Genomic DNA, 23,588 nt, shown 5'->3' on the forward strand with positions numbered 1-23,588 from the left:
GACCGAACCTGCGTGTGAGCGGCGTGGGTCCCGGATCTGGTGGGCACTGAGGGCCCAACGCGTTGAGGAAGCCGAGGTCGCGGAACCGGCGCTTTCCTCCGTGTCCTGCCGCACCCCTGGTGCTAGCAGCGTTTTCCGGGCGGAGAAGGTGAGCGCCAAAACGTGGCCGCGTCGTTTCCCGCTGAAGCAAGTATTTAATTAACCTAAGAACAGAGGCCTCTTGATGGAGGCAAGAGAGCGGAGGCTTCTGGGAACTTCGTTTGCACGCCTCAAGTACAGCTGGCGGGTGTTAATAGCTACCTACCTGTATCTGCTTCCCTTGTGGCTCAGCTGGTAAAGAATCCTCCTGCAATGAGGGAGACATGGGTTCGATCACTGGGTTCGGAAGATCCCCTGGAGAAGGAAAAGGTTACCCACTCCAGTATTCTGGCCGGGAGAATCCCATGGGCTGTACAAGTCGATGCTGTCGCAAAGAGTCGGACACGACTGAGCGACTTTCACATCACCTGTATCTGCCACATGCCTTGATTCGCATTCTTGGAGTAAAGGCAGGTGGAGAAAGCTTGGCGAGGAAAGTTGCCACGAATGAATACTGGGGAGAATTAGGAAGAGCCGAAAATCGGTGAAGTAGGACAACTGAGGAGAAGGCAATGGCACCCCACTCCAGTACTCTTGCCTGGAAAATCCCATTGATGGAGGAGGCTGGTAGGCTGCAGTCCATGGGGTCGCTAAGAGTCGGATACGACTGAGCGACTTCACTTTCACTTTAAACTTCATGCGTTGGAGAAGGAAATGTCAACCCACTCCAGTGTTCTTGCCAGGGACGGGGGAGCCTGGTGGGCTGCCGTCTCTGGGGTCGCACAGAGTTGGACACGACTGAAGTGACTTAGCAGCAGCAGTAGCAAGACAACTGAAACAGAAATATGTGGGACTCATTCTCTACCTACTCTTCCATGAGACAGTATCCTTAGGGTTTTTCTTTTGCTTAGCTTCAGCCACGTGTCGTGAGCGACACCAGTCTTCTCCTTATTACAAATTGATGAATTTTCCATTTTTTGAGCTGTAAGATCAAGTTAGTTCCCATTACATCGGCACTGTTCACCTCTACTTCTCCCTCAATAAATTAATAGTAAGTTAACAGGTCAGCCACACGTGTGCAAGAAGGTTAAGCATTTCTTTGTAAAAAAAAATAATAATAATACGTTTTCTTTTGTGTACATTAAGTATGTACACAGGGAACCAATTTTTCCCAGTGCCAGAGCTACAGGTTCTCTTGATTCTGCTAACAGATTTTTGAGAATGTGAAATACTTTACCGTGCCAAACGCTGTTCGAGGTATTTTATAAGTCTAAATGTATTAGATACGCATAAGAACTCAAGCAAACAAGCCTCAGCTCACTGCGTTGTGCTTAGCCTTAACTTTGTCACAGAGGTTCTTCCCTAATATATTTGATATCAATTCTGGTGTTGAATAGGATTGTTTGTTCTGAATGGAGGTCTCAAAAATTGCCAAGGGCAATGTGCCCAGAGTCACATTAGTTTTCATTATCAATAATACACAAAATTTGACTAATAATTTTTAAATAAGCATTGTCTTTGAATTATGGATCATTTTTCCTTTCCTGGCTGTTACATCAAAAAGTTGCAGAACATTCATTCAATGAAGAATTTTGAATCTACCCGTATATACCAGCTTGAGTGTAAAACATTAGACTCAATTTCTGTCTTATCCTGAAGGAGCTAAGAGGTACATATAAACCCATTTAAGCAAAACAATAGTATCACATGCTTTGGAGGGTGTGGATTTATTTATTCCGAAGCTTGACTGCACATTAAAATTACCTGGAAAGCTTTAACAACCACTGATACCTGTATCCTAAGCCCAGATATTCACATGTAATTGCTCTGGGGTATGATTTGGGCATCCTGCTTAAAATCTCCCTACTTCATTCTAATGTACAACCAAGATTGAGAACTACTGATTTCTTCATTCAGCAAAAACATTAAGGAAACCCTTCTTTGTGCCATGTAAGGGAACAAGAGTGAATAAGAATGAAATTATTCCTGCTAACGTCACAGTGACCCAGTTGCCATTGGACTACCTTTTTAGTCTTTACCTCATTCTCACTCTTCTGTGATGTTTAAGATGCTCATCCCCTCCTTCCTTTGTAATAATATAGCCCTCTCTTGGCTTCTGAATATCACATTTCAGGTTTATTCCAGCTCCAAAGTTCATCTCGCTGTCTCCTTTATATTCAAATTTTTTCTCCCTTTTACTTAAATGTTGGCGCTTTTAATGATTTCTACACAATATGGTACCCATAAGTACTTTGTCCATGTTTTTAGTTTCAGCATATTACCTAGAGGTTCACTTCAGTCGCTCAGTCCAACACTTTGAGACCCCATGGACTGCAGCACTCCAGGCTTCCCTGTCCATCACCAACTCAAACTCATATCCATCAAGTTGGTGATGCCATCCAGCCATCTCATCCTCTGTTGTCCCCTTCTCCTCCTGCCTTCAATCTTTCCCAGCATCAGGGTCTTTTCCAAAGAGTCAGTTCTTCACATCAGGTGGCCAAAGTATTGGAGTTTCAGCTTCAGCATCAGTCCTTCCAATGAATATTCAGGACTGATGTCCTTTCACATGGACTGGTTGGATCTCCTTGCAGTCCAAGAGTCTTCAACACCACAGTTCAAAAGCATCCATTCATCGGCACTTGGCTTTCTTTATACTCCAACTCGCACATCCATACATGACTATGGGAAAAACCATAGCTTTTTTGGCAAAGTAATGTCTGCTTTTTAATATGCTGTCTAAGTTGGTCATATCTTTTCTTCCAAGGGGCAAACGTCTTTAATTTCATGGTTGCAGTCACCACCTGCAGTGATTTTGGAGCCCAAGAAAATAAAGTCTCTCACCGTTTCCATTATTTCCCCATCTATTTGCCATGAAGTGATGGGACTGGATGCTGTGATCTTCGTTTTCTGAATGTTGAGTTTTAAGCCAACTTTTTCACTCTCTTCTTTCACCTTCATCAAGAGACTTTTTAGTTCTTCACTTTCTGCCATTAGGGTGCTGTCATCTGCATATCGAGGTTATTGATATTTCTCCTGGCAATCTTGATTCCAGCTTGTGCTTCATCCAGCCCACCATTTCACATGATGTACTCTGCATGTAAGTTAAATAAGCAGGGTGACAATATACAGCCTCAACGGACTCCTTTCCCAATTTGGAACCAGTCTGTTGTTCCGTGTTCAGTTCCAACTGTTGCTTCTTGACCTGCATATGTATTTCTCAGGAGGCAGGTAAGGTGGTCTGGTTTTCCCATCTCTTAAAGAATTTTCCACAGTTTATTGTGGTCCACACAGTCAAAGGCTTTGGCATAGTCAATAAAGCAGAAGTAGATGTTTTTCTGGAACTTTCTTTTTCAATGATCGAATGGATGTTGACAATTTGATCTCTGGTTTAACCTAGAGATTAAAGACTCTCAATCTTTATCTCTAGCTTTTTCTTAAGAACCATATGTATATAACCCATATGAGGCATCACCACCTGCAAATCAGCTGAGTACCTCTTTGATGTGCCCAAGCATTGACTCATGTTTCCCTGCCAAAGCCTGTCTGTTCTTCCTTCTGGTTCTCTGTCTCATTGATTGGAATTGCCATCCACCAGGCTCTAAATCCAAAAATGTTGACATCATCCTAATATTCTCTCTCAGCACATATAACTCGTGCTGTCATCAGGTGATTTCCAACCCTTAAATGTCTTGCTAGTTTATTTTTATTCCTAAATAGCTCCTAAATGCATTCTCTTTCCTCTTTCCTCACTCCTAGACTCCCAGATCAGATACTCATTACACATGGCTTGGTCTACTACAGTAGCCTCCTTACTAGTATTTTATCAACACCCCTAACCCCTCCAGTGAAATCTTTCCAAGTCAGAAATCTGATCATGCTTCATTTCCCTGCTAAATTCTTTTCAATTATAACTAGTGTACAAGGAGAGACAAACAACTTACACAAGAATACATGCCCATGGAAGTATGTCACATGCACACGTTAACATGTTGGGTGCACATGTAAAAATTACCCACAGAGCAAGAAAAGTGTCTGAGAACCAAGGCCCTAGAGTATAAATCTAAAAAGTCTTAACCTGGTGTATAAAGCCCATTAACTTGTAGGCACTCTCACATCCTGTCTAGTTACAGCTCAAGCAGCGCTGAACTATTCATGGTTCACTGAAAACATCAAGCATTTTCATGCTGCTATGGCATTCTTTGTACTGTTCTCTGTAACTGGACACTTCCCCAACTTCACTGACTCCTCTTGGCAGTTATTTCTACAACACTGAAATTGTGTCTGAGTGTGTGTATTAGCCTTATTGTGTAAGTTTGTTTAATACATTTTTAAAGACACCAAAAATATTTTCATCTGTGTTCTCAGCATATAGCAGGAAATTAATCTTTGTTGAATGGAAAAAAATAAGATCAACTGGGATTCCAAGAAGATTGTTGGGGTCCTCAGGATGGGGAATTAAGAATACAGGGACTATGAGCCAATGAAGATGAGCTCAAGGTTTAATTAAAGGTACCACTTAGTTGACACACCCACCTCTAAATGTTTATTGTTTAGATGATAAATGGTGATAAACTGATAAACAGTGATCAGTAAAACTAGTTTATCTTATTCCACCTGTACATTCTACCTAAGGAAATTAAATTATTAGTTTATATTTAGGTTATATCAATACTTTCAGATTTAGCCAACCAAAAAATTTCATGGTGAGCAATTAGACTTTTCTAAAGTTGGCCAGTATTTGTTTTTAAATTACTAAGGCCAGAATTGGAATTAGTAAGCAGCCAACACTATGAAATGATAAGCACAGTACGGCAACTGTAAAACACTTAGGAATTACCTAATTTAATCACTTGTCCCTCTGGGTATAATAGTGATTTACTATGCAGCTATGTGATTACAATTGAGATTTTCATGAAACAATGTTCACAAAACATTTAAATGTTTAAAAATATAATTAAAAGTTTGTTTGCCTTCTGATTCAAATAAAAAGAATGGAATTTGAGAATAAGAATAAACATTAAACATACCAGTATGTCTTTTAAAATACTCAGTACTTAAGCTGTTCCATTACTACCATTTAACTTTTCTGGATAAAAAAGGGTATTTCAAAGTGCCAGACGTACTTAGTACTATATATGAATTAATTCAATCAAATTTCTTGGTTAAATCAATGCCAAACGAAGTAAAATGGAAAAACTAAAATAACATGGAAAATAATAACATGTATTCTAGGAAAACATCTTTTAGTTTTCTACATCCTGAGCACTTATTAATTTGAGCAGAAACTGTTACTATAGTCAATTAAGTATAAAATTCAAAACTGTTAGTTTTTGACTTGAACAAGAATAATTTATATAAAATATAAACGTTATAATTTCACAGTGTGCTAAAAGCTATCCATGACGTATAAATAAAGTCAGAATTCTGTAGTATCCTATTCAATACTGTGAAAAGAAACCAAGATTCCTAAGCCTACAAAACCTAATGAAAAATTCATGTTCTTGGCAATTGAAATTTTAAGAATGATGGGATTCAAGTGAAAGTGCTTCCTCTATGCAAACTAATTGTCTTTTTCAGATTTGAAATAAATCTGTTTTTATGAAGAGTGACTACAAACAAACTACAACATGTCAAGAAAGAAGAAAAGATCCAATAGAAATGTTTCATTCTGGGCAGCTGGTAAAAGTCTGCGCCCCAATGGTGCGATATTCAAAGTAAGTGTTGTTAAATGGTTAATGAACTTAGGTGTGATTTCCTTTTTATGCTCTGACTTTTTAAAAAGTAAGACCACCCCACCACATGGATTTTCAAATGCCTAGCTTTGGGACTAGGATACAGGCTTGAGTCCTGATGCTATTACCTGCCTGGCATATGTATGATCTAAGTGGTCACAGTATTTGTCTTTTTAAGACTGGCTTATTTCACTGAGCATAATATCTCAAGGTTCACCCATGTGTTTTCTTCCTTTTTAAGAATGAATAATATTCCATTGTGTGTATATATTACATTTTATTTATCCATTCATTCATTCAGCCCAGCTTGAGTTGCTTCCATCTTTTGACTCTTAGGAATAATGCTTCTATGAACACGGATATATAAATATCTTTTTGAGACCTTGCTTTTTGTTCTTTGGGGTATTTGCCCAGAAGTGGAATTGCTAGATTATGTGGCAATTCTGTTTTTAATTTTTGAGGAATTGCCCTGCTATTTACTATAGTAGCTACACCGTTTGAGTGCACAAGAGTTTCAACAGTGCACAAGAGTTTCAGTTTCTCAGCATTCTCATCAACACTTACTGTTTTGGGAGGTTGTTGTTATTGTTTTAATAGCCATCCTAATGAATGTGAATTATCTCGTGGTTTTTATTTGTGTTTTTCTAGTGATGTTAAGCATCTTTTCCTGTGCTCATTGGCCATTTGGGTATCTTCTTGGGAGAAATCTCTTCAAACCCTTTGCCCATTTTTTAATCAAGATTGTTTGGTTTTTTGTTGTCCCAGTTTTGATTGCTCTTGAGTTTTAAGAGCTCTTTATATTTTATAGACAGATCTTTTGTCCGATAGGTGGCTTACATATGTGTTATCCTGGCATGTAGCTTGTCTTTTCATATACTTTTCTTACCATGTCTTTTGCAGAGCAGAAGTTTTTACTTAATGATGAAGTCCATCTTATCAATATTTCCTTTTGCAGATTGTACTTTTGTTTTCAAGTATGAGAAATCTTTATGTAGCTCTAGATATTAAAGATTGTGTCCTACTTTTTTTCTTAAAATCTTCTAGTTTACGTTTTACATTTAAGTTCATAATTCCTCATTTCTATGGAAGTGTGAAACATAGGCTCAGTTTGGTTGGTTTATTGTTTTTGCTGACAGTTGTCTGTTCCAGCAGCATTTGTTGAAAAGGCTGTCTTTCCATTATTGAATTACTTTTGCATCTTTATCAAAACTCAGCTGAGCATGTTTATATGGTTCTTTTTCTGCACTCTCTGGTCTGCTGATCTATGTGTCCCTCTACCAGTACCACACAGTCTTGATTACCGTCAGTTCAGTTCAGTTCAGTCCAGTTGCTCAGTCGTGTCCAACTCTTTGCGACCCCATGAACTGCAGCACGCCAGGCCTCCCTGTCCATCACCAACTCCTGGAGTCCACCCAAAGCCGTGTGCGTTGTGTCAGTGATGCCATCCAACCATCTCATCCTCTGTGGTTCCCTTCTCCTCCTGCCCTCAATCTTTCCCAGCATCAGGGTCTTTTCAAATGAGTCAGCTCTTTACATCAGGTGGCCAAAGTATTGGAATTTCAGCTTCAACATCAGTCCTTCCAATGAACACCCAGGACTGATCTCCTTTAGGATGGACTGATTGGATCTCCTTGCAGTCCAAGGGACTCTCAAGAGTCTTCTCCAACACCACAGTTCAAAAGCATCAATTCTTTGGTGCTCAGCTTTCTTTATAGTCCAATTCTTACATCCATACATGACTACTGGAAAAACCATAGCCTTGACTAGATGGATCTTTGTTGGCAAAGTAATGTCTCTGCTTTTTAATATGCTGTGTAGGTTGGTCATAACTTTCCTTCCAAGGAGTAAGCGTCTTTTAATTTCATGGCTGCAGTCACCATCTGCAGTGATTTTAGAGCCCAGAAAAATAAAGTCAGCCACTGTTTCCCCATCTATTTTTCATGAAGTGATGGGACCGGATGCCATGATCTTAGTTTTCTGAATGTTGAGCTTTAAGCCAACTTTTTCACTCTCCTCTTTCACTTTCATCAAGAGGCTCTTTAGTTCCTCTTCACTTTCTGCCGTAAGAGTGGTGTCATCTGCATATCTGAGGTTATTGATATTTCTCCTGGCAATCTTGATTCTAGCTTGTGCTTCCTCCAGCCCAGCATTTCTCATGATGTACTCTGCATATAAGTTAAATAAGCCATATACAGCCTTGACATACTCCTTTTCCTATTTGGAACCAGTCTGTTGTTCCTTGTCCAGTTCTAACGGTTGCTTCCTGACTTGTATATAGGTTTCTCAAGAGGCAGGTCAGGTGGTCTGATATTCCCATCTCTTTCAGAATTTTCCAGTTTATTGTAATAAATCTTGAAATTAAGTTATCTGATAAATCCCACTTTTCTTTTTCAAAATTGTTTTAGCTGTTTAGTGCCTTTCCAAGTGAATTTTAGGATGATCTTTTCTCTACCTACAAAAAAAATCTTAGTGGAATTTTCATAAGAATTGTATTAAATATGCATATCAATTTGGGGAGAATTGAATTCCTTGTTGTGTTGAGTCTCCTTATGAACACAGTATCTCTCCATTTATTTAGATCTTCTTTGATTTCCTTCATTAGTGTTAAGTGTTATACAGTTTTCAGCATACAAATTCTGTCCATATTTTGTAAGGCTTACACTCAGTTATTATACTTTTAATTTTGGTGTTCATGTGTCCATTGCTGGTATATAGAAGTAAAATTGCTTTTTGTGTTTTATTCTTACATTCTGTGAATTTGCTGTGTTTACTTATTGCTTCTAGGAGGTTCCTCGTATAAATTCCTTAGGATTATCTAAGTAGACAGTTATGTCACTTGCAAATAGTGATAGTTTTACTTCTTCCTTTCTATCTGATGCCTTTTATTTCACTTTCATGCCTCATTGCACTGCCTCAAGTTCCAACACTGTGCTGAATAAGAATGATGAGAGCAGACATCTTTCCCTTGTTCTTGATCTGGGGGGCAAGTATTCTTTCACCTTTAAGTATAATATGAAGTGTAGAATTTTTTATGGATGTTCCTCATAGGGTTGAGAAAGTTCCCTCTATTCCTGTTTTTCTGGGAGGTTTTAGTTTTTAATCCGAATGTTGTTTTGTCAAGTGGTTTTTCTGCATCAGTTGATGCAGTCATGTGATTTTTTTTTCTCTAGCCTGTTAATATGGTGGATTACAGTGCTTGATTCTGAATATTGAAACTTGTGCTCTAACTAGCTTTTTCTGATACCACCACAGCAGGGGAAGGATGGGAAAGCACCACCTCATTACTCTCAGGTAGAGACAGAAGTCTAGGTTTTCCACTTGGTCTCCTTTGACACCCCAGGGGCATAAGGCTCCTCATTACCGCTGAGCAGGGCTGAGAGTTCCAGCTCCCCATGCAGGGGGTGGCCTGGTAACTGCTGAGCAATGATGAAAGGCCTGGCTCTTCACTAGGCATTCTCTGACACTGTTCCTGGGGTGAGGAAGAAGGGTGCCTTGCTGCTGCACTGTTGGTGTGGAATTCCAGGCTCCCCACTTGGTCTCCACTGGTAGCCTCCTTGTTTCTGGCCAGCAAGGATTAAAGTCCCAGTTTCCTACCTGGCATTCTCTAACACCACCGTGGAGGGGTGTTAGAGAACATTGTGACAGCTTTGGAAGGCTAGAAGTCGAGGCTCCCCACTCGAGCTTTGCTTGTGGAGGTGCAGGCCACAGATTTTTCTCTGGTGTTGGGCTAAAGTAGAGTCATTATTATTTAAAGGCTTGCTAGGCTGCCCCCTTCTTGGTCCTTGGGGTAAAATTAGCAGGCTTTTGCTGGGGCTGTTTTTGTCTGCATCCATTGCTGTTTCCAGGTTGCCAGCTTCTTCAGTTTCAAACCTAGGATATTTGAGGGAAAAACAAAACTCGGAGAGCTCACCATTGTCATTCCTTAGGTCCTGCTCAAGGTCACTAGCCTGTCTGCTCTCTTCTCTCCCCCTTTCAGAGTTTGCTTATGTTTGTTTTGTATATACTATCCAGAGTTTTTAGTTACACTAAGCAGGAGGAATAGGAAGAGTACATCTACTGCATCTTTCCGTAGCAGAACTTTAATAAATATTTAATGAATAACTAAACTCTGAAGAACGTAGGATTATCATGCTTTCTGAATGCCTAATTAAAGTTTTATATGCTCACAGGTTGTCTTTCAGAACACTAGTCAGAAAATACGATTGCGATCTGTGCTATACACCAATGATAGTTGCTGCTGATTTTGTCAGATCTGCAAAAGCCAGAGACAGTGAATTTACCACAAATCAAGGTATGTGAAAGCCAGAGTTTGCTGTCTTTGTAAAACTTAAAAAACAAAACAACAACAAAAAAAACTCAAAACACTCTTGTCTAATCAGACAACAGAATTCGGAGAGCTTATTTTAAGATCTTTCGGTTTTCTATAAATGTTTAATAAGTTTTTTACAATGTGTTTTTCCTCAGTGCCTTGTAAACTATGAATAATTTATCAAAGTGTAAGTCAGCCTCCATTCAGGGCCCCATTCTCTCACCTGGCAGATTCCTATCTCACTGCCGCCAGCCTTATCCCATCCCAAACTGTCCTGCAGACAGCTCCAAGTGAGCTCTCTAGAACTTAAATTTGATCACTTCTTTTCCCTAACTCAAAATCTTCCTTAGACCTCTCATCACCTAAAGCAGTGGTTCTCAAAGTAATTTCCCAGACCACTTAGCATCAGCATTATCTGAAAACTCATTAGAAATGGAAATTCTAGACTCCACTCCAAGCCTGCTTAATCAGAAACTCTGGGTATGTCACAAGCAATCTGTGTTTTTAAAAGCTCTTCAGGTGCTTCTGAGCTTGCTAAAGATTGAGAGCCACTGACCTAAAGAGGAAAACTCCAGCATGTGTAGATAATATAAAGTTCTTCATGATCTAGAACACTGAACACATGTTCTTCAGCTTTATCTTCCATCAGTTTTTCTCCATGGGCCCACCAACTTTTTTCTTCAAAATACTAAGTTATTTTAAGTCCCTGAACATGCCCTAATCTCTCACACTGCTCCACCTAGAGTATCCTTCTTAGTTAGGCCTGTCCCCTTATCCCTGTCTCTTTGGGAAAGGACACTTCATACTTCTTAATGCTCTAAAGTTGTGACCAAGGAACTCTCCTAATCACACTCCATTCATGTCCATTGCCTAAGCACAGACTTTTTGTTGTACTTAATCATACTGTACTGTGATTTCCTCCTTTCGTGTCTGTCTCTCCCACTAGACTATGGGCTTCTTGAAGGTTGGAATTTTTTTCTTGTGGATTTGTATCCTCAGCTTCTAGCCCAGCATTGAAAATATATTTGACCAATAAATGATTGTTAAATTGAAATTTTATAACTCTCTTGAGTTATGAAGCAGAAAGAATCCCACCTATATCCTCAGGAAAAAGCTTATTCTCCTATCCTCTGATAATCCTGTAAATCAGTAGATTTTCATAGAAATTCTGAGCCAGTGGAACTAGAGCCATAACATGAAATCTGCATTTTGGTAAATACCCAGTAAATCTCATACAGGTAATCTTAAAAAAAAAAAACCTTTAGAAACGTCAAAATACATCTATTCAAAATCTGTAACATCCAAAGATGAGGAAAATGTGTCCTTTAAAACCTAGGAAAGCTCTGATACATTTGGCTATATTAAAATGTAGACTGTTATATATAAGAAAAGGGCACAGATAATACTCAAAGACAAACTAAAAACTGGAGAAAATAGAATATTTTGATGTTTATGATAGCAGAGCTAATTGTTTTATTTTTAAATTTAAATAATAAAAAGGGAGCAACCAAAAAAAAAATTGCACATAGAGAACTCTGCAAAAAGTATGGAGAGACAGGCTATAAATAAAAAATATGTTGTTACGTATACAGTGTAGGATAAGTTGTAAGGAAACCAGAACTGTCATCCATATTGGTGTATATGTGTATCGGTAAACTCTTCTAAGAAAATTTTATAGTATCTTTCAAAATGTTAATACCTGCCCAGCAGTTATACTCCTAGGAATTTACTTCATGAATATACTCACAAAAATACGTATGTAAGAGTATCTTCATCGCAACATTGTTTGCAAGAGTCTCAAATAAAAAACAGTCTGTAGCTCACCGTCATAGTGGAATATGCACTAAAAACAGGAAAACAGGTCTGCATATAGATCTCAGGTACATCAGGGGAAAACACCATAGGGATAGCAATGTATTTAGAATGTTCACATTTGCTTAAATTTTACAGGTCTTCGTAATGTTTTAGAATGCAGTATAATCTCACCTTTAGGAAAGGAGTCTGTTTGGCAAAAGTGTTATACTTCTTATTTTATCAAATTTTGTACTGTTTGAATTTGTACCAAGTCTAAATTGCATGTAATAATTTAAAATATTTTAAGTTATTTTAATGCTATATTGTTTGAACACATGCTTCTTAGTCTAAAAATAGAATTTTATACTGTACAAACATTAAAATTTGTTTTCTCATGTGTGTGTGTGTTTCTGTGAATTTTAATGTTGAGCTATTCATTTTATCAGGTGATTGCCCATTGATTGTTCAGTTTGCTGCTAATGATGCAAGACTTTTATCTGATGCTGCTCGTATAGTCTGTCCTTATGCGAATGGAATAGACATTAACTGTGGTTGCCCTCAGAGGTAAAGCTCAAAGAAGTTGGAAGAATTTTCAAAAGATTAGGAAAAACTAGTGAACATGGTAAACTATCATTCTGGTATTCCAACAACTGAAAAGTAAGGAAGATAGACATAAAGAACTTGGGCTCTAAGAAGCAAGAAAAACTAAGGAAATATTATTTAGAAACACACATGCAAAGATATTTTCTTACGGCTGCAACAGTGTGTAGACCCTTGACAAGTTTTTGTCTCACCTCACCACTAGAATTTTTTTATGTGTGGATCTGCCTTGAACCTCATCCATAAGTAGTTATGTGAGACTCTGATGTTTATAATAACCCCTAAAATGTATTTTTACTGCACCTTGCTCCAAGCACTGTGATTCTATGATATGTGATTCTATGATTCAGTTATAAGAATACCTTCTTAAAATTACCTTTTCTTCTTATACTACAGTTACTTGGTTGAGTCTGAGTAACTGGGTGTTGATAGAATGTGCTTAATTTGATGATAATAGCCTTACCTCTTGGCACAATACTAGATTATCTGTCAATAATTCAAAATATGTTCAAAGAATGGAGTCAAGGTTTTACATATAGCATAATCCAAATCAGATTAGACATGTTTGTATACTCATTAGTAGAGTTCAGTAAGCTGTTTAGTGGTGTTGGAATGCTGTAAGCCAAAAATATCTACTCTTAAGATTAATAAAACTTCTTGTTATGTATAATAAACATCACATTTGGAGTTGAAAAAATCTGAAGTAATTACAATTAATTACAAATACTTAAATCTGTTTTGGTTGAATGAACTTTAATTTTCTCACTTGCCAGTGAAAACCATTTCCCCTAAATACTTCTTGATCTGGGAACATATTTTCCTAATCTTGATACACTTAGAAATGTTGGATCTATGAATTTTAAAAATTATGGTTCCATTCCAGATTGCTAGGTAGAGAAATAGATAAATGCACTTACTGTGCTTTTAGAATTGCATCTTCTCTTCCAGTTGTTTACCATTTATTTGTTGTTATGTTTACTTTATGAAGGTGGGCACTGGCAGAAGGTTATGGAGCTTGCTTAATAAACAAGCCAGAGCTTGTTCGAGACATGGTGAAACAAGTAAGAAATCAAGTGGAAAACCCCAGATTTTCAGTATCTATTAAAATAAGGTAAAGGTAATATTTTAATCTCTTGGTATGATAGTCCGTCCATTACTCAGGAAATAAAAGAATATTCCTTTTGTCTGGAGATGTGGAGATGTCTCCTTTTAGTATGCAGGCATCTGCATGCATGCTCAGTTGCTTCAGTCATGTATGCCTCTTTGTGACCTCATGGACTGTAGCCCACCAGTCTCCTCCTCCATGGGATTCTCCAGGCAAGAATACTGAAGTGGGTTCCCATGCCCTCCTTCAGAGGATCTTCCCGACTTAGTGATCGAACCTATGTCTCCTATGTCTCCTGCACTGCCAGGTGGATTCTTTAGCCAGTGAGCCACCTGGGAAGCCCCACATAGGCATCTAGAATATTCAAGTGTTGAAACAAAGATGCTTAGTGAATTAATAGATACCATAATTTTTATTTATAATTCAAAACAATTTCTTCATATTTAACAAAAATTAAAATGTCCCTTTATTATTAAAAAACTCACTCCCCCAAAAAACAACTCTTTCCACGTACTATTGAAATAACTAACGCTAAGAAACATTTCTGATACCAAGAGTGGAAAATAGGAATAATATTTGCACTAAAATTTCACATCAAAAATGAAAAATAGTTTTTTGGTGACAGGTTAAAAACATATTTTGATAAATTATAATTCTCCCACTTGTGGATTGGAGCATGCACAGCAAATATTACAATAGCAACTTTCAATGCATCTGTGATAGTACTTTGATGAATCTTGCAGTTATCAAAGCCAAAAAAGAGCCACACTAGGTAACAATTCTTTGTCATCCTGTTATTGCCAATAGTGAAATAGCTAAATTCAAGATCTTGAATGGGAACTGATACCTGAACAAAACTTGACTAATAGTGGTATGTGGTGATAATATGAACAGCATAGCTAAACTAAATAATGTAGTAGATGAAATAATGTTCTGTTTAGTTTATTGATATCATTAAGATGTGTGTGCTGTAAAAAGATAGATATGATTTTGAAATTATAGGATCCATGATGACCTTACAAGAACTGTAGATCTCTGTCGAAAGGCTGAAGCAACAGGAGTTTCCTGGATTACAGTCCATGGAAGAACTGTTGAGGAAAGACATCAGCCAGTTCACTATGAGGCCATTAAAATAATTAAGGAAAGTGTGTCTCTACCTATAGTTGCTAACGGAGACATCAGAAGCTTAAAAGAAGCAGAAAATGTGTGGCATATTACTGGGACAGATGGTAAGAAATAAGTCCTTTGACTTTTTTGTTTTTTAATTAGAAAAATTTAAAAATGGGGGTGGGAGAGTAATGTTAATGTGGTTTTCATTATTTTTCTTTCAAATGGAGCCATATTTTCCTGTTGTACCAATTTAAGCTAAGCAGTTTACTAAAATGTTAATCCTTTGACTTAGGAACAACAGATTATTTTAATTGGAGTGAATTAGGTCAGTTACTTCTCTGCCACCATCTCATCCACTGAGTGACCAGTAGAGCCTACAGAATAGAAATGAGAATTTGTGAATGGAAGAGTGGCTATAGGAGCCAAAGAAACCCCAGACTGCTATGCAGTTTCATTATCCGCCTCAACTTTGGCATATCAAACCCTGTGATACCTATTGCTAGATGAGAGAATGCAAATAAACTTAACTTCAAGCAAATCCAATTTATAACAATCCAGGTTTACCCTTAAAAAAAAACCCCAAACTAATTTTTAATGTTGAAGTATTTAAAACATTAAAAAAGGAAGTCTTACAAGTTGTATTTACACTTCATTGGTTTATAAAAAGTATAAAAATGAATTGTTTAATAAGAATGAGACTAAGGGCATTATAAAATCTTATAATAAATTATTTTTTAATATTTTCAGTTTGTTTCATTGAGTTTGACCCCATAACCATGAGTTCTTAATGTGTGGACAAATGAAATATGCTTTAATTTGTAGGTGTGATGGTTGCAAGAGGACTCTTAGCAAACCCGGCCATGTTTGCTGGATATGAGGAAACCCCACTGAAATGCATCTGGGACTGGGTTGACATTGCTCTTGAACTTGGAACTCCCTATATGTGTTTCCATCAACATTTAATGTATATGATGGAAAAGATAACTTCAAGGCAGGAAAAAAGAATATTTAATGCTTTGTCAAGCACATCAGCAGTCTTAGATTATCTTACAGACCATTATGGGATTGACCAGACTTGCTGAATTATTTTCTTTCTTCAATGAAACCATGGAAGGTCACATCTTGGTTTTTACTTTGAATCAGTGACTCTAAAACATTAGTGTAAAAACAATGCCCTGACAGAATTTTTAAAAATCACTCCTGGACTACATCCTCAGAGATTCTGGTTCAGTAGATCTCTAGGATAGACCCAAATTTTAATTTTAAAAAAGATCCTAGGTGTTTCAAACATTGACAGACCTTGCTCTGAATTCTATTATGAATTAAAATGTGAGAATTTTTTTCCTAAAGAAATCACGTTTTTAACATTTTTAAATAAATAAAACTTTTATTTTAATACTAAAAATATGGCTCATGTGGTATCCATTAGTTAACATGAAGTGTTTTAAATGAAAATCAGTGCAGAAAAGTAAGACAGCAAATGCCAACATCTATATGAAATGAAAAGGAAAAAAATTTTTAGGGCTTAAATTCAAAGTTTAGGTTGGAAAATTAAACTGCTCCTTCCTAATTCATGAATTACATACCTTAAGGTATTTGTTTTAAATTGTATGTAACAAATTAATTAGATGTGATGTTTTCTGTAATTTAAACTAAGGGAGACTTCCCTGGCGATCCAGTAGTTAATTCCTCCTTCCAGTGCATGGAGGTGCAGGTTCAACTCCTGGTTGGGAGCCAAGATCTCAACCTTTAATGCCTCGCAGCCATTAAAACTCCAAATGATCTACATCAAAAATAAAAAATCTTTGTTAAAAAAAGCTAAGATTCTGTGAAATTCTTTAAATGACATCATATTTGTTACATTTCAAGCCTTCTAAATTCTTAGAAGATTGAGAGCTTGGTAAATATCAGTTCAGTTCAGTTGCTCAGTTGGGTTTGACTCTTTGCTACCCATGGACTTCAGCACGCCAGGCTTCCCTGTCCATCACCAACTCCCAAAGCCTACTCAAACTCATGACCATCACGTCAGTGATGCCATCCAACCATCTCATCCTCTGCCGTCCCCTTCTGTCGCCTTCAATCTTTCCCAGCATCAGGGTCTTTTCCAATGAGTCAGTTCTTCACATCAGGTGGCAAAATATTGGAGTTTCAGCTTCAGCATCAGTCCTGTATATAAATGATACTATTAATTTCTATCTCCTACATCTTAAATATAAAAATTTGGTCAATAGTCTTGAGATAATTACACAGTTGGCCCTTGGTGCTAAAATGTTTAATATATGGGACTTGAGCATCCACAAATTTTGGTACCTGAAAGAGTCCTAGAACCAATGCCCCACAGATACCAAAAGAAAACTGTGTACTTGAAATATTATTTCCTGGAGAAGAGTAACTAGGTTTTATTTAAAAACCTAACTTTCATAACGTTTTTAGTAATGTTATTTTTATGCCTCCCAGCAGTTGAGGATAATTTTAACTTTAGAGTTCCATGGCTTAGGGAATGCCCTAGCAGTACAGTGGTTAGTTTTCCCGGCTTTCACTATCAGGTGTGCTGGTTCAGTCTCCTGATCAGGGAACTAAGATTGTCACAAGCTGAGTGGCATAGCACAGCCAAAAAATTGAAAAATTTTTTTAAAGTTCCATGGTTTGGAGATACTACTAGTGGAATTTTGTTGGCAGTGAAGGTGCCACTGCAAGAATTACCTCGATTTGTTAAAAACAGTTCTGTAATTAAGATAGTGATCTATATGACCAACATAAAAACTTATAAGCAGTTATCTAGAACTGGTTGATTCACGAATTTGGGAATATGAGATAAGTCAATTTTAACATAAGCACCCTGTTGTAATATTTTTTAAGGTACACTCTGTGCTTTCATTTTTCAGTTAATGGATTTTTAAAGATAACTGCTTTTCATTAAATATGAGTACCATATTAGCACACAGGGAGTTATAGTCAAAACGTAGTCATTTTTAAATTTGTTAATTAACTCTGAGGTGAATTACGTGTGTTGTGAGGACAATGGCCTAATTAGAGTAAGATGCACAGCGTTTCCAAGGAGCCAGTGTAAAGGGCAAGGAGTTCTAAACGCGCTTCATTTTTTTTTTCTAAGTCCCTTATGGTTAACCTATCTTGTCTATATTTGTGACAAAGAGAAAACACTGACTTAAATGTGTTTTTATATTCAATAACCACCTCTTATTTTTACCATTTATTTAATGTTCCCAAAATAATCCTCTACAGAATACTTTGATGTGCATTTCTAATATGTTGTTAATATCGAGGGGGAAAAAAACTGTCATAATTTGAGTGTATTCACGTAATTTGAATACCCGGAAAAGAGTAATTGAAAAAGTGTACACATACCCACGTTGTTCTCCTTTCCAGTTAGTCCCCAATCCCTAAAGTGTATTTCCTCTTCCGAGCCCATGGACAAAAGGGGAAACCCTTACACAAAATGTTGCACGCTACCTACTCCTACATTTTCAGAGAATGCGGCACAATCACCAGATCCTGGCCTTTCTAATATGTAACTTCTAGCTTGTTCCGGCCAACGAAACTGTCCACAGTAAAATACAGACCAGGAAGGAGTGTTTTAACCACGTTCTCTAAAATGGCAGCACCCTGTCTAACCCTCCCGCCCCGATGCCATTCTCTTTCGCCGGACCCCACAACCACGCCTTCCACCCAAACCACACTTTATTAGAAATGTTAAACTGGCTCCTCAGAAGACGTTGCCCTTGGGAGCCCCTAAGCACCAGATCGAAGAGTCTTCGTCATCCCGTAACTCCACCGCCCAATTAGAAAACAATTAATGCTAATCATCGTGTTCGCACCGCCTGGCGTGTCAGCCGGGCCCCGCACCGGAGGCCGGAGCTCAGGAAGGGTCCGGCGAGGGTGGCGGTGGGGGTGGGGCACGCTCCCCATCCCCCCGCCGCGGCGTGTGACGTCCCGCGCGTCGGCGGCCGCGGAGCAGCGCGGGGAGCCAGGCGGTCGCAGGCGGGGTAAGTCTGGGCGGGAGCCCCGCGGGCCTCCAGGCGGCGTGGGGCGCGGGGTCGCGCTGCTATCGCCGCGGTTGGTCCGCGGGGCCGGCCCTTCCCTTGGCGCGTTCGCCGAGCGGGGGTGGGGGTGGGGACCGGGCTCGGGCGTTAGCGGAGGGTGGCGTTGGGCTGCTGACGCCGTGAACCTGGACCGAAAGCAGGACCGCGGTGCCGCCTGGCTGGTTCCGTAAGGCTCGCCAGGGAGGTGCCGACCCGGGCCTCTGGGCCCACCCTCGACCGGCTCCTTCCTCTCCCCTTTCCCCTCCCCACCCCGGGTCTCTGCCGGGCGCCTCCCATTTAGGGGAGTGTCGGACCCGGAAACCTCCAGGCCGGAAACCTCGCGGCCCAAGGGCCTCTCCTTAAACCGAATTTTCTTTGAAAGGCAACTGAGTGAAATAAATGTTTCTCTATTTAGGTGTGAAGAAAAACAATGACACTCCAATGGGCGGCAGTTGCAACTTTTCTTTACGCTGAAATAGGACTCATTTTAATCTTCTGTCTACCTTTTATTCCTCCTCAGAGGTAGGAACCCTCCAAATCGTTACAGCAACATATATGATGAGCTCTTTAGACGGTTGAGTGTGTTACGGAAAAAGTTTTCTTAAAAGAATTTCAGTGCTGATTCTATAAAAGGCGCTCTTTAAAAATAAACTCACACGCCAATTAAGTAATAGCTAATGACCATATTAAAGTATCATTTCATAAAGCTTTTTATTATATGTACAAATTGGAGAAGGGCATGGCAACCCACTCCAGTATTCTTGCCAGGAGAATTCCATGGACAGAGGAGCCTGGTGGGCTGCAGTCCATGGGAAAGCACAGAGTCAGACACGACTGAATGAGCACACACATTCGTACAAATAAACTTTTCCCCTCCCTTCTAAAAGGAGAAGGTCCTCGTCCGCCTTCCTTTGGTTCTGTTAATTATAGATGTAGTAAAGTGATGGTCACCCTTTTTACATGTCTTGTTGTTAGCTTTTACTTTTGTTTTATTGCCCTGAATTAGAATGCTGCTGCTGCTGCTGCTAAGTCGCTTCAGTCGTGTCCGACTCTGTGCGACCCGATAGATGGCAGCCCACCGGGCTCCCCCGTCCCTGGGATTCTCCAGGCAAGAACACTGGAGTGGGTTGCCATTTCCTTCTCCAGTGCATGGAAGTGAAAAGTGAAAGTGAAGTCGCTCAGTCGTGAATTAGAATAGTGAGCCAAATAAAAGTAAATGGATAAATGATGTTTACAGTACACCGTGATGCAGAAATATTTCACTGGGTCTGTGGAAAGACAATTTGGAAACTTAAGCCAATAAATGATTCTTAGTTTTGGTCTTACATAATTCATTTGTATTCATTTAATGGCAGTTTTACTACTTTATCCCCATGCAGAATTGAGTATAAATTAAAAGTGCTGAATATGCAAAAGTATCAGAACCATTCCTTAACATTAGTTTCTTAGCAAAAGACCGTCAAAGGTCTTTCAGTAGGATTTCAGTTGTACCCTTAACTCTCTCCACCCCTATTGTAATCTACTTTTTAGGAGTTCAGTTTTAGATCCAGACTTGGCAGTGTGAATGATGAAATACTCTTGTGTAAAAATGTTGCAACACATTTGTTCATGTAAAAGAAAATCTTTCATTAATGAGATCCTACAGATAACCCACTGAAATTTAGTAAGATTCCTTGACTTGAAGAAACTTATGAAAGTTTTTCCCTTTTTTTTTAATTGGGGTATAATTGCTTTACAATATTGTAGTTTCTGCAGTAGGGTGAAGTCAGTCACCTATATGTATACATATGTTCCCTCCCTCTTGGGCCTCTCTCCCACCCCACCCCCTTTTCTTACCCATCTGAATCATCACAGAGGACTGAGCTGAGCTTCCTGTGCTTTAGCATGTTCCCACTAGCTAGCTACTTGATGAGTGGCAGTGAATATATAAGTCAATGCCAATCTCCGAATTCACCCCCTCCACACCCCACCCCAACCCTGACCTTGTGTCCACAAGGCTGTTTTCTGTATCTGTGTTTCTCTTCCTGCCCTGTGGACAGGTTGGTTCATCTTCAGGATCCAGTAATCTTCCACAACTTTTAACTTTCTTCTTACCTGCCTGGATTTCTACTCACTTCCATTTTTATCTGTCAGCTGTGCCATCACTATTTTCCTGCTTACGAAAGAAAAAATAGAATTATAATATAGGAAGGGGCCTTTGAGATTTTTGAACTTTATTCAACCTATTCATTGTATGAGAAGGTGGCCTAAGGTCATCTAGTTGAGCTTTGCAGATTCAGGACAAGAATCTGCCTTTCAGTCAAGTGCTCTTTCTCTTTCATCACCTTGTCTCTTATCCTATTGATTTTGTTTCAAATCCTCAGTAAGACCCTTTTCAGCTTTTTGGTAATACTTGGAAGAGTAGAATCCTATATTTAAGAGAAAGAAAGATGGTATTTATAAACATCTAACATAAAACTTTAGGATTTGCACACACAAAAAAATTTTTTTGTCCGTTGATCTTTTCTCCCTCAAAATGGTTTATAGATTATGGATCTTTTTCTTCCTTTCAAATATATATTTTTTTCTATCCTGATAAAGTAGCTATTTGGTAGATTTGAGTACATGTACACACATTATATAAATATATCCTCTTGGACAAATATACACTAGAAAAACACGGTATATATGTATATATGTATGTCCACAGATCATTTATAATATGTCCTTACTGTGTGTGTTCACATCTTTTTATCCTTTAACATGTGTAATCACCTTACTCTTCAAAGAAAAGGCTTCATACTTTGGCAATAACCCATACTTTCACATATCCCACTAGTGAAAGACACATATTCAGATTTGACTGCCTGGGATTATATCAAAACTCTGCATGCTACTGTATGACTTTGGGCAAGTTATTTACCATCTCTGGCCGGTTTCCTCGTCTGTAAAATGGAGGTAATACTAGTATCCACCTCGTATGGTGGTTGTGATAATTAAATGAGCTAAGCCATGTAAAAGTGCTTAGAAGGGAAGTATAGTATGGACTCTATATAGTAGCTGTTGTTAGCTTTTCCTTAAATCAACCCTTATAAACTGCTAATTGTTCCCTCTGGTGGAGGCGGGTCTCCTTTTGTGTTCCCTTTTATACTGTTGATTTACTTGAAATGTGAATTTACATTTGGACCTAGGTCAAGGTATTGCTAGATCTCTTTGTAAAAATACAAATCTTTGTAATGTAAAATTTGAATAGTATTCTTGGAGTAGGAATCAAAGAGGCAAAAGAAACTGCATCCATATCAACTTTGTCTCCCCACAAACTTCAGGTTATTATTAGAGTTGTTTTCAAAACATAATCTTAAGGGACTTCTCTGGTGGCACAGTGAATAAGAATCTTGCTCGCCAGTTCAGGGGACATGGGTTCAATCCTTGGTCTGGGGAGATTCCACATGCCACGGAGCAACTGAAGCCCATGCACCACAGCTACTGAGCCTGCGTTCTATACCCTGCAAGCCACAACTACTGAACTCACTTACTGCAATAGAAAAGCCTGGGGGGCTACAGTCCATGGGGTAGCAAAAGAGTCAGAAACAACTGAGTGACTGAGCATGCATAGAGCTTCTCCATCATTGGCTGCAAAGACAATAATCAGCCTGATTTGAGTATTGACCGTCTGATGATTCCATGTGTAGAGTCATCTCCTGTTTTGTTGGAAAAGGGTGTTTGCTATGACCAGTGTGTTCTCCTAACAAAACTCTGTTAGCCTTTGCCCTGCTTCATTTTGTACTTCAAGGCAAGTTTGGCCTATTACTTCAGGTGTCTCTTGACTTTCTGTTTTTGCATTCCAATCCCCTGTGATGAAAAGCACATTGTTTTTTTTTTTTGGTGTTAGTTCTAGAAGGTCTTCATAGTACCATGCAGCTTCAGCTTCTTTGGCATTTAGTGGTTGGGGCATAGACTTGGATACTGTTATGTTGAATGGTTTGCCTTGGAAACGAACCAAAATCATTCTCTCGTTTTTGAAATTTCACCAAAGTACTGCATTTCAGACTCTTTTGTTGATTATGAAGGCCTACTCCCTTTTTTCTAAGGGATTCTTGCCCACATAGATATAATGGTCATCTGAATGAAATTCGCCCATTCCTGTCCATTTTAGTTCACTGATTCCTAAAATGTGGATGTTCACTCTTGGCATTGCCTGCTTGACCACGTCCATTTTACCTTGATTCATGGACCTAACATTCCAGGTTCCTATGCAATATTCTTTACAGCATCGGACTTTACTTTCACCACCACACACATCCACAACTGAGCGTCATTTCTGCTTTGGCCCAGCTAAGTCATTCTTTCTGGAGCTATGAGTAATTAATTGCCCTCTGCTCTTCCCCACTAGCATATTAGATACCTTTCAACCCAGGGTGGGGGAGGGGGGCGCTCATCTTCCAGTGTCATATCTTTTTTCCTTTTCATTCTGATTATGGGGTTCTTGCAGCAAGACTACTGGAGTGGTTTGCCATTTCTTCCTCCAGTTGACCACCTTTTGTCAGAATTCTTCTTGATGACCCGTCCATCTTTGGTGGCCCTTTACAGCATGGCTCATGGTTTCATTGAATTACACAAGCCCTACACTTGTGTAGTGGCCCACACACCACTTACAAGGCTGTGGTCCATGAAAAGAAATTTGAAGTTTACTCAAGTGCTTATCTTTATTTATCTCCTTTGGACTCAATTAATGTGTTACTCATTTAAAATGCCCTTGTGTGAAATTTGTTACCTTTTCAGTTGTGTGATAGATTACTTTGTCACTCTTTGCCATTGATAACTCATGCTTTCTTACCTAT

The 23,588-nt window shown here is 38.8% G+C and overlaps 2 protein-coding genes across 3 annotated transcripts in view; both read left to right on the forward strand.

The window, feature by feature from the left end:
• The first annotated feature begins 8 nt into the window (after positions 1-8).
• On the forward strand, positions 9-16,108 carry DUS4L (dihydrouridine synthase 4 like). 2 transcript variants are annotated; one of them, XM_055590256.1, is made up of 8 exons: positions 9-148; positions 4,444-4,587; positions 5,656-5,792; positions 9,980-10,101; positions 12,360-12,477; positions 13,502-13,624; positions 14,621-14,847; positions 15,551-16,108. In XM_055590256.1, the coding sequence occupies exons 3-8, from the start codon at positions 5,677-5,679 to the stop codon at positions 15,808-15,810; spliced, it is 966 nt and encodes a 321-aa protein (XP_055446231.1). In that variant the 5' UTR covers positions 9-148; positions 4,444-4,587; positions 5,656-5,676; the 3' UTR covers positions 15,811-16,108. The 2 variants fall into 2 exon arrangements, with proteins under 2 accessions (XP_055446231.1, XP_055446232.1); XM_055590257.1 differs by lacking the exon at positions 4,444-4,587 and having other exon boundaries at positions 11-148.
• Positions 16,109-18,596: 2,488 nt separating this feature from the next.
• The window catches only part of LOC129659138 (B-cell receptor-associated protein 29), a 52,564-nt gene continuing 47,572 nt past the window's right edge, over positions 18,597-23,588 (forward strand). The window contains exons 1-2 of the mRNA XM_055590259.1: positions 18,597-18,732; positions 19,184-19,290. Of these exons, the coding sequence (XP_055446234.1) occupies positions 19,199-19,290 (92 nt within the window). The 5' untranslated portion in view covers positions 18,597-18,732; positions 19,184-19,198. The remainder of the gene's footprint in view (positions 18,733-19,183; positions 19,291-23,588) is intronic.

Source organism: Bubalus kerabau, chromosome 8 (assembly GCF_029407905.1).
Source record: "Bubalus kerabau isolate K-KA32 ecotype Philippines breed swamp buffalo chromosome 8, PCC_UOA_SB_1v2, whole genome shotgun sequence".
Taxonomy (NCBI): Eukaryota; Metazoa; Chordata; class Mammalia; order Artiodactyla; family Bovidae; genus Bubalus; species Bubalus kerabau.

What these genes read in the sequence shown, in the direction of transcription:
- DUS4L (XM_055590256.1), top strand. Translation starts at nt 5,677, where the DNA reads ATGAAGAGTGACTACAAACAAACTACAACATGTCAAGAAAGAAGAAAA. An exon ending in TGAATTTACCACAAATCAAG is followed by an intron (nt 10,102 to 12,359) that starts GTATGTGAAAGC and finishes TCATTTTATCAG; the next exon opens with GTGATTGCCCATTGATTGTT. An exon ending in AACTGTGGTTGCCCTCAGAG is followed by an intron (nt 12,478 to 13,501) that starts GTAAAGCTCAAA and finishes TACTTTATGAAG; the next exon opens with GTGGGCACTGGCAGAAGGTT.